General features: G+C 32.8%; 1 protein-coding gene across 2 annotated transcripts; it reads right to left on the bottom strand.

The window, feature by feature from the left end:
* Positions 1 to 2,196: 2,196 nt before the first annotated feature.
* LOC108205713 (MOB kinase activator-like 1A) lies at positions 2,197 to 6,909 on the bottom strand. Of its 2 annotated transcripts, none has more exons than XM_017375749.2 (7): positions 6,670 to 6,909; positions 5,235 to 5,283; positions 4,217 to 4,325; positions 3,303 to 3,396; positions 2,985 to 3,118; positions 2,699 to 2,862; positions 2,197 to 2,432 (listed from the first exon to the last, which is right to left on the bottom strand). In XM_017375749.2, the coding sequence occupies exons 1-7, from the start codon at positions 6,690 to 6,692 to the stop codon at positions 2,358 to 2,360; spliced, it is 648 nt and encodes a 215-aa protein (XP_017231238.1). In that variant the 5' UTR covers positions 6,693 to 6,909; the 3' UTR covers positions 2,197 to 2,357. The 2 variants fall into 2 exon arrangements, with proteins under 2 accessions (XP_017231238.1, XP_017231237.1); XM_017375748.2 differs by having other exon boundaries at positions 5,235 to 5,286; positions 6,670 to 6,886.
* Between the last annotated feature and the right edge of the window lie 3,584 nt (positions 6,910 to 10,493).

Below are 10,493 nucleotides of genomic sequence, written 5' to 3'. Positions count from 1 at the left end.
TAACAAAAGGCCTGCATTGAGATTTGAAATACATCAGTTAAAGATAATGACAAATACGCCTGCCTGCGATGCGCCCCACCCGTCCATTACTCGTTTTTCTCTTTTAAGTTGTTAGACAAGGACGTTCTTTCATTTTCCCTATATTAGAAAAGAGCTACTATGAGTGCAAATTTTATATCTACATTAGGTCTTGATCACCATTCCTCTCATAGTCATAGATCAAAAGATATATATAGATTAAAATAAAACGTCCTCATCTAGGAGCTGTAATTCGTGTCGGGCGGCTCGCGAGCTCGCCCGGCTCGAACTCGTTTAAATAGGTTCAACTCGGCTTGTTTAGTTAAATGAGCCGATCTCGGGCAAAGGTTTCCGCTCGTTTAATTAAACGAACCGGCTCGACTCGACTCGTGAAATTAAACGAGCCGAGTTCACGTAGAAGTTTAGGCTCGATTAAGTGTGAAATTAAACGAGTCGCTCGCCCGACTCCCTAAAACCGGCTCGTTTAGCTAAACGAGCCGGCTCGACTCGACTTGTGAAATTAAACAAGTCAAGTCCGGGTAGGGATTTAGGCTCGATTAGTTAAATGAGTCGGCTCGGCTCGGCTTGATTAACTTCGGCTCGAATTACGCCCGGCTCGAAACTCGGCTCGCTCGGCCCGAATTACACCCCTATCCTCATCTATCCTTGTGAAATTTGATTTCAAATTCTAGATCGAACACGAGAAATATGTCATGCTAGTGTATTTTAAGTCCAGCTAGCGTATTTTAAGTCCAAACGTGAAACAATTATCAGGACACATCTTAAACTATTCAGTATTCATAATCAGACACATTTTTTGTATTTCCCGTCTATAAATAAAATATCATAATTATGCAATACTTAAAATGAAATCAATTGACTTAATTATATCTTAGGCCCCAAATTATAGGCACGGAAAATATCTTGAGTCCTGTCCCAAGGCCAGACCTGGGCCATTACCTTGTTATAATAGGTGATCAGAAATTCAGAGACTTTGCAGATATAGTTATGTTAATTTGACTGTATCGTCTACGGTTTATGGACCACCTCAATTTACTATATGTAACATAAGAAAACAAACATCTTTGCCGGAGTTAAAGAGACATACTTGTTTCTTTGAAAATGCCAAAAGATATTTTATTAGTACTATGTAACTTATTGCTCACCTATCCACACTTATCAAATTTAATACCTTTGCCATGGTTCATGTAAGCATCTAGGACAAGAAATTGTGTTGATTTATTTGATGAAGATTTACAACAGCTATCAAATGATTGCAGGAGCAAACAAGTTAGTCTTTTTTTACAGTGTTAACCTTTTGTTAGCTAGGCATAACACGGCAACTGCAGAACCAAAAACCAGCATCTTGGTGGTCTGACTGTCACCACTGCAATGGTTTCCTGGTTCCGCTATTGGTACTGCCTTTAGTGTGCTCTTTGATCTGACCCAGCTTTTACAACAATAATAACAGAGTAAGCATCTGACAAACGAAATCAACAAGACCCCTATTTTCTCAGAGTGTAAAATTTAGAGCATGGTCAATGGTTGATAAAATGCGTATAGTATTATATTTTAACATCAAAAAAAAAAAAAAATTGATGTTAAAAGTAAAACTTCTACTCACAATATAGAAAATAGCGCTAAATAATCTATCAGCCACCCTGTAAATGAAATGAAACAAAAAATAAAAAAAGTTACTATTTCACTCAATTTCCCCCTAACATGCCCATTTGTCAATTATAATATATACTTGATTTTATATTTATATTTAACACAAATATAGCATTTGGCTATTTTAAAGCCAAGTTTAGCATCTCATTGAAGGACAATTTTTAATAGATGCTATTTCATAGATATAACATTATTTAAACACCAACGTTGTATTAAAAGCAGGGATCACACCTACTTTTTGGACTTTAAAAAAATGTTGAAAAACTATATCAGAAAAGGAGTTTTCTATTATCTTCAACCCCGCAAAACAGTACAGTACAAAGTAGGCTATCCCTCTTTAACTTGAGCCTTATGATCAGAAAGCAAAACAGTACAGTACAAAGTAGGCTATCCCTCTTTAACTTGAGCCTTGTGATAAGAAAACCAATTGCTCAGGACTGAAATGTTAAGAGAAATACTCAGGGATGGCTTAGTTTCATATACTTTATCCTAAGCTGGTAGGCAGTGTGAACTTGAAACGGAACATCCGTGTATCATATTGTACAAGAACATCAAACACATAGTTGCAATGCAAACTATCGATGGCACATGTATACACTCTTATCATGAACCTTATTGCGTCTATAAAATTTGTAAATTAAGTTTATATAGGAAAACATTCAGCCCATTCAATAAGGAACAACAATGGAATCGATAAGCTCCTGAAGCGGAGCTAGCTCCCTCTTGTCAATCAGAGCAAATTCCTGAAATAACATGCAACCAACATATCAAAAGTTAGCAAGCATACCTTCCAAATTGACAAGTTTATAAGATACAGCAATTCATTTCCCAAGATCATTTTGAATGCATTACACCAAGATAGTGTAAGTTTTGTTGTAGAAGTTACCCTTTTTTCAGAAACAACTCCAAGCCAATTACACTATATATTACACAATTTTGGTGTAAAAATTGATAAAAATTAGCAACTTTTAACTGATAATAAAAAAAGTGTGGTTTCGATGACACTTACACATGTAAATAATATGAAATGCTTGAAACAAGTATTCAAATGGGCCTCCTCCTTAAGACTCACAATCTTCTGAAAGTGAGAGTGATATATATGAGCATATACACGGAACAGGCGTTTAAATATTGTTTTCACGACATCCCTGAAGTTGGGAGGAAAGGGTGCACCTACAAATAAAAAAGAACACGTTATAAGCTGAAGGTAATCTGGACTTTCCAGGAGGCTTTTTTCATTTTTTTAAGAAATAAAATAGTAGAAGGAAATTCCAAGATATAACGTCAGCTATTACCCAGCCTCTGAGGGAACAAGGACTCATCGTCTAGCTGAGATTCGATCCAATCCATCAAATATTCCACATATTTTGGGGCTGAAACTTCGATAGGTTTCTTGATTTGTACACCATCTGCCCATCTATACTCGTACCTAATTTTTTTCATAAAAATATGATGACAAATATTAGCCATTTCAACTTATTAAGAGGTAGTGCTATGTAAAGTAGTTGAAGAACATATTTAATGTTAAAACCAAAGTGGCAGAAATATTTTCGAGAACAAAACATCAAAGTTAACATAAGTCATAGCATATATAATTGGTTCATGAAACATACTTTGGACCTGCAGTCATTGTAGGGCAGTTTTCCGCTGTACAAAACTCAGTGAGGGTGCCAAAAAGAAGATTCACCTGGTTGAAAAAGTCCACAGCTGGCAAAATTGTAGGAATCTATTCAGCAATAGTTATTTATGAAAAAATTATGGTAGATAATACAACTAAAAAAGGAAATATAAAAAATGATACATATATGTTATCTGGACTTAAGTATAGACTCTGTAAACAATGACAACACATGAATATATATTGATTAAACGTAATGAATGACACTGCCTGGAGGAAAGATGCTCCTTAAGAAAACTCAGAAAAAATTAAAGACAGACATTTTATATAGTGACTTGAAAGTCGTACTGGAGCCAATAACATTATTAATACACACAGCTGAGTCGTGTGAAATCTAAAATTCCAGCTTATGCAAAAACTAAAAAGCCACTGTATACAAATATGTGACTACCCACTAATTAACTAAAATTTTTACCCAAATGAGAACTATCAGTGGTATTATATAATAATCTGACAAAAAACATTCTCAACCTCAGAACTGACCAAGAAGCTGCAGGACGGACATTTATAATCTACAAGTAAAGAGCATTTTTTATCTCAGACTCATAAATAATCATATCTTGAAAAAACAAAGGCAGCATTTCAGATGTGTCACAGGCTTTCTGGGAATTCAACTCACTTGTAAGTATGAAGATAGCTAACAAACTTTACTGAACTATTACACAATAACTCAATGAAAATGGTATTTTCATTTAGTATTCCATAGGCACAAAACATACAAGCGATAACTGAGAAAAACAGGCAACAACATGCTCGTTATAAAATTTAATAAATGTACATATAAATTGAGGCATCTTAACAATTAAGACTATCAAAACCCGAGTTCAGAATAAAGGGAGAGAGACTTACTATTTACAGCCAGCCATTCATTCATATCCTCTCCTGGAGGAAGCCTTACCGCTTCTCTCAAGTTCCCGCTACCTAAAGTAGCGTCAATGTGCTTCCTCAGTTGTGCTCCCTGCATATCGATAAAACCCATCACTTTCCCCCCAAGAAACACGCCTAGGTAACCACACGTAAAAACCTAGATAACTGAGATTATGAAATATGTAAGCGGGCCAGAGTATATCCTGGGCCAGTCTTGTCCAAATAGAGGTACAGGGGCAAAGTTATAAAATGGGCCCTTAATTGATTTTTATATTTGAGCAACTTATGAGAATTATTTATTCTTCAAAAATATGATAATATTATTAAAAAACAGTACCAACTCAATGCGGTGAGAAAAGGGAAGCAGCAGCAAACGCAATGATGCTGAAGCACAATTTACTTATTGATGAAATTTCTGTGATGATTGTGGAAAACAGAATTTTACTTATCACCCTCGTACACAACTTTCTAAAAAGATGGCCACATAGATCTGAAAGAATGTGTATCGAGTAAGATATATATACATACCACAAATGTTAAAGAGATGCCTTTGCGGTCTTTAGTTTAAGCTTACGATAAGAAATCATAGAAGTGTTCATTCTGGTTATAATTTACTAAGCAGAGCACATATTGGCAGTGTTATCTAAATAATAAATTAATTATAGTCTATAGAAAGAGTCATAACACATATATCATGTTATATACACAAGCAACCACTATATAATTGATATTTAAGTTTTGGGCCTAGGGGGCTGCGCTAATGAACAAAACCTATAGAGTGAAAACAATCTATAATTTGACGGCCGATGAAAACATAAAAACAAGTTTAACACTCCAATAGATTTTACACTACATGCAATGAGGAGCATAATATATCAGCTATCAAAAACTTCAATAAAACAGCATATTAATTAGAGAGTGAATAATCAACTAACACAAAGAACAATGGAACAAGTGATGAAAGCACAACATAATCTTCTAGTACTGTAAGGAAAGCTACCTTACTTCCAGAAGGCGCGCTTTTCTTGGGACGAAATGTTCGTTGGTTCCTACTTGAGAAGATAAAGTTTGGACAAATTATAAGACAAGTGACAGAAAAACAGTCTTAAAATTATTGTAGACAGTAGTATTAACATTTCAAGGACAAAAAAAAACGTGCATTTAAAAATAAGGAATGCATAAAAACAAACTACTCCATTCCACTATCATGTATGTATACTATTCGTTCATTTGTGTTTTAATTAACCAATTCCATATCTACTTTAAATTTCAAAAATCAAATATCGATCTTACAAAACAATGATGCAGGGAATTAATATAACAGTTGACTGGACAAATTAATTGGAAAGAAAGCAGTCAAAGAAACTAGATACACACACGCACACACACAAAAACATCAAACGATATAGTGCGCAAAAGTACTTGATTTTGTTTCTAATTACTGGTTCACAAGAATCACAACGCAGTTTAGATTCACTCTCTTTCGCCATTTAGAACCACTAAATCATCAAAACATATTCCTAGTGATTAATTACCTAATTAACATTGTGAGTACGTAAGGTACCATATATACACTGGACAAAATAAACAAGTAAAACAAAAACCACATTTCTGAGAAACTGTTTAAAACATACTGAACCTCCCCCACCAAGCCAGCAGGAAAAAAGAAGTTGCTAGATGCTAAATACTACTTCAATAGACATCATTCTTTTATATGTCAACAGGCATAAGCAACTTCATCACTAGTACATTATTTTAATAGTCATTCATAAGCTAAACACATAATTCAAAGGGAATTAGCAGTTCACATTATCTAACCAAGTTACTGGATAAAAAGTTGAACTCATTAAAAAGTAAAGACAGAGGACGACTATTGCCCCCATTTGAGTATCAAAGTTTAGTACTAACAATTAAAATTAAATATATTCATTTATAATATCCTAGCTCAACTGCTAAAAAAACTTATATATAGAATCAACCCATATTTAAATCTTATTAAAGTCATATCCATTCCCGGAATTTTAACAATTCACTTAAGGTGTACTTTCACATCATTATTCCCTACCAAGCCTCTGATCCTCTATCCATCCAAGTCATCTACTAGTCTTGTATCCAATTCACTAATCTTAATTCAATGTTTCCGATATCATCACAACTCGAGACCCTCCACATCAAATCAAAACCATGAAACGACAAACAAACTTCAATTACGAACTCGAAGCATGAAATCACTAGTTGCAGAAGCATAACAAACAAAACTAGTCGAGATCATTTTTAATCAAAGAACAGATTACACATAAAAACAACAATCAGAACTGAATTGAATACGTATACACACAGATCTGATACAGAGCACTCAACAGCAGTGATCAAGAAGAGCTATTAAGTTAATTAGAGGAGATGCGTCTATGGGCGTTACAAATTAAGTAGCGTACCTTCCAAGTCCGAAGAGACTCATGATTACAGAGAAGGGTGAGTGAAGATAGCGGATCTCTCTCTCTCTGGCTGTCTCTCTCTCGCTCTCTCTCTCTCTGAGTTTTTTTTATAGGGGGGTCAATAGGGGCAGTGGGGAGGGTTTAGTCTGTTTAGATAAACTGGTGGAAGCGTCGAAAAAAGCTGAACCCGCGCTGACTCACCTGACCTGACCCAACCAAACAATAAAAGCGGGCTTGACCACCTCCAAAAATTAACAATTTTTGCGAGACACAAGATGAGCTTGTCACTTGTTACTACTATCCCACACCAAAAAGTCTCGTCTCATATCTCGACTTGGATATTTTATACTAGAAAATATCATCACATATTTTTGTTGTTTGATGTTAAATTTGTTTTATTTTGTTCTCAAATATTATAATATATCATGAGATTTTACAATAAACTACTATAATGTGATTAGTTATTTTTGTTCTAAAATCAAATTAGTTATAATTAGATAACATCATTATGCTCGAAAGGGTTGGTTCAACTAGTTAACATAGATGGCTTGTATCTTCTTGGTTACAGGTTTCATATGAAAAACGTAATGAAATAAAAAAATTGAAGAAATGAATGATACGGATCATTGAATATCTTTACTTGTTTGATGTTTTCTGTAGAACATAATGAAAGATATTAACGATGAAAAATGCGTGTATGCAAACATGATAAAGGCAAAGAAGAAAAGTTGCGGGACTGTGAGATTATAATTGACATGATAGTTTTATTTATTTAGGGAAATGCTATATTCAGAGCTCTCTTTTAATTTCCAGAACAAACGATGCATGAAAAACTAAAACTGACACCGTGCATACACAATAGCAGCAAACGAAAAAAATAATTTGAAGGATAATATATAATCAAAATTTTTATTCAAAAAAAAAAATTCAAAAAATAATATTTTTAACTATCCGGTCAAATCACTTAAAAGTGTGCGCCAAAAGTCAAAGCGTCATATAAAAAAATAGAGGGAGTATATCTTATGTGAATGAGAAACGAGTTATTAGAAATAGAGTAAATTTAAAACTAAAACCAGTGAAAGAGAATGACAAGGTTTTATAAATAAATATTAAAAAGTGCATTCTTCGGTAAATACCCTTAATCAAAGCCACTTAAACGGTCTTCTTTTTTTTCTTTTTCTTTTTTTTTGACAAAACTAAAACGGTCTTTGTTTGTATAAAAAGTACAAAACCAAGTTTTAGAAATTCAGTCATCTATCAAACTCCCGAACTACTGAAAGACTAAAAAATTTCCTTGTCCTCGGAGGCTGGTTCTGAGTCTTCTGACTTTGGTTGCTGGACCCCATGAAAGTAATGTTTGTTGTTCTCTAGGCCCATGTGAGCTGTGATTATGATGAGCTACAGCCTTTTTGGGCCAGAAGTCACGTGAATGACCATCAGTCTCAAGTCCTCATGATTTGATGCGAGGGGACAAAAATAGTCCATGGACCGAAAGGTGAAGGATTATTCCGGAGCAGATATAAGAACAATTATACGTGAGATATTTGTAAAATTATTTTTTGTGTTTATAAATATACAGTATCTGTTATATTTATTTAGTAGAAGATTTTGATCTACAGAAATTTATATATAGAGAGAGTATATGAGTTAAGTTCTATGGAGTACATATAAACATTGGAGTATTGGAGTACAAATTATAATTTTTTTAGTTTAATCATAAATAATATCTCTGATTATCCAAATTTATATATAATTTATCATTTATAAGTAGTATTAAACATAATTATCAATTAATCATTAATAGCTTTCAACTTTAACTAGCATTAAGATTGTTGTTCTTATAAGTTATATTGCAGAACATAATGTCCTACGATTTATAAAAGTAATTGTTCTATCTTTTGATTACAATGTTTATGTTGTAGAACATAATCTGCAGGTTGTCGGATGTTTACAAATATTGTAGAACTCAAAAAATGAAGATTTTGGATGACTAGATTATATTGTATGAATCTTGTACTCCAATACTCCAATATTTTTTGTACTCCATAGAACTTGACTATATATATACTAGCTTTTAACCCGTGCGAAGCACGGGCGGTTATATAAGTCATAGTTTATTTTTTATAATTTAAATTGTAACATCATTTTATTAGTATTTTAATATCAATAAATTAAATTATATCAACAAACGGATTATATTTTCTCATGAAAATTTAGTTTTTATAATTTATTATCTATTTAAAAATATTTTTTTGTTATTAATATGGGATAATTTATTATTCAATTAATTTTAAATCATATTTTTCATATTTCGTATATCTTCAAATGTATTAAAAAAAGATATTTGTCGTGTAACACATTAGAGTTAGAAAAAATTATGTAATTATTCGTGTTTGTATTGAAAAAAATATTAAATTATGTAATTATTCGTGTTTGTATTGAAAAAAATATTCAAAATTATATATTTACAATTTTATTTTATCGTCATTATAATTTTTTTAATAAAATTATAAAGCAAGCCGAAGGCTCGAAAGTTATATGCCTCTTATGAGATAGATTTTTAGTGTTGTAGTTTATTTAAAACTTGTAATTATAAGATATAGATTTTTAGTCTTGTAATTGTTTAAGACTTGTACCTATTAAGAGATAGATTTCTAGTGTGATTCTTTTTGTTAATATAAGAATGACTAAAAAAACATGACCAAACCAAAAAATATGAACAAAATTTAGGACTACAAATTATACCCATGTTGGCTTATTATAGTATTGTATAGATAACTACGAATTTTCTATGGTGTGCCCAAGGGCACACAATAGTCACTAACATCTATGAGAATACTTAGTTTTTGATTTGTGGATGGATAATAAATGTAAATGGTCCCCCTGCATTCACATCAATTCCACCAATCAAAACAAGCCATTTTCATAAAAAATTGGTGCTTATTGTGTGCCTTTGGGCACACATTAGAAAGACCGATATAACTATATTATTAATAAGATTTAGTTATTTAAAAACCTATCACTTAATTGAAAATGTTTATTAATTTTTATCTAAAAACACATACTAGAAAATTTGTTTTTAAAAAGAGACCATGTAATGATCCAACAGCTTATACCAGAATATAAAGATAGTATGACATGAAGATACTAGATGTTATTGCTCCAACATTCCAAAGGAACGAAATGATATCCTTAATTATTGGATTACTGTTCACCCATTTTAAAGCGAAGTCGGAAAGTTCAAACTTTTACAATTAATTGATTATCGTTTAGTATATTTTTAACTAAAAGTCGAAAGTTTTCTACTAGTACAAAACATGTAAAATTCTTGTAAAAAATACGTATGGGGTTGTGAAATCAGTGTCGGAATCTAGGCAGGCCATTGAGGGGGTGGTGTAGGTGTTTGAATGAAAGTGCAGCGAACATTAAACAGGCCCATACTCCTCTGCCTTGAAATGCCAGCCAGCTAGCTCTCCTCCTTGTACTTATGTGCCCCACCACCTTCAATTATTATATCTTCACTTTGCTTCCCTCCAGGAGTACTACTACCAAACATCGTGGGTGTTTGGCCCCCCTTATAAGCTGGACTTCTCGATTTATAAGTTAGAAGCACTTATTTCGTATCGTTTGTGTAAGAAGTCAAGAAGCACTTAAAAAAAGTTAGGAATGCTAGCTTTTGTTTCAGGGCTTCTACTTATTTCCCAAACACTTTAATCACTTATAAGTCTTATCTTACTTCTAACTTCTACTCCACTTATTTATTTTAAGTAATAAGCACTTATTTTAAGCTCACCCAAACGGCCCCATCATTTTCAATAATTTTG

This window comes from Daucus carota, chromosome 2, assembly GCF_001625215.2.
Source record: "Daucus carota subsp. sativus chromosome 2, DH1 v3.0, whole genome shotgun sequence".
NCBI classification, from domain to species: Eukaryota; Viridiplantae; Streptophyta; class Magnoliopsida; order Apiales; family Apiaceae; genus Daucus; species Daucus carota.
This window is presented reverse-complemented; position numbering and strand designations above follow the sequence as displayed.

Excerpts from the sequence above, each read along its gene's own strand:
- LOC108205713 (XM_017375748.2), bottom strand. The coding sequence starts at position 6,692 with ATGAGTCTCTTCGGACTTGGAAG. Across the intron at positions 5,287-6,669 it reads AGTCTCTTCGGACTTGGAAG|TAGGAACCAACGAACATTTC; the intron begins GTACGCTACTTA and ends TATCTTCTCAAG. Across the intron at positions 3,397-4,216 it reads TGAATGGCTGGCTGTAAATA|CTGTGGACTTTTTCAACCAG; the intron begins GTAAGTCTCTCT and ends CAATTTTGCCAG.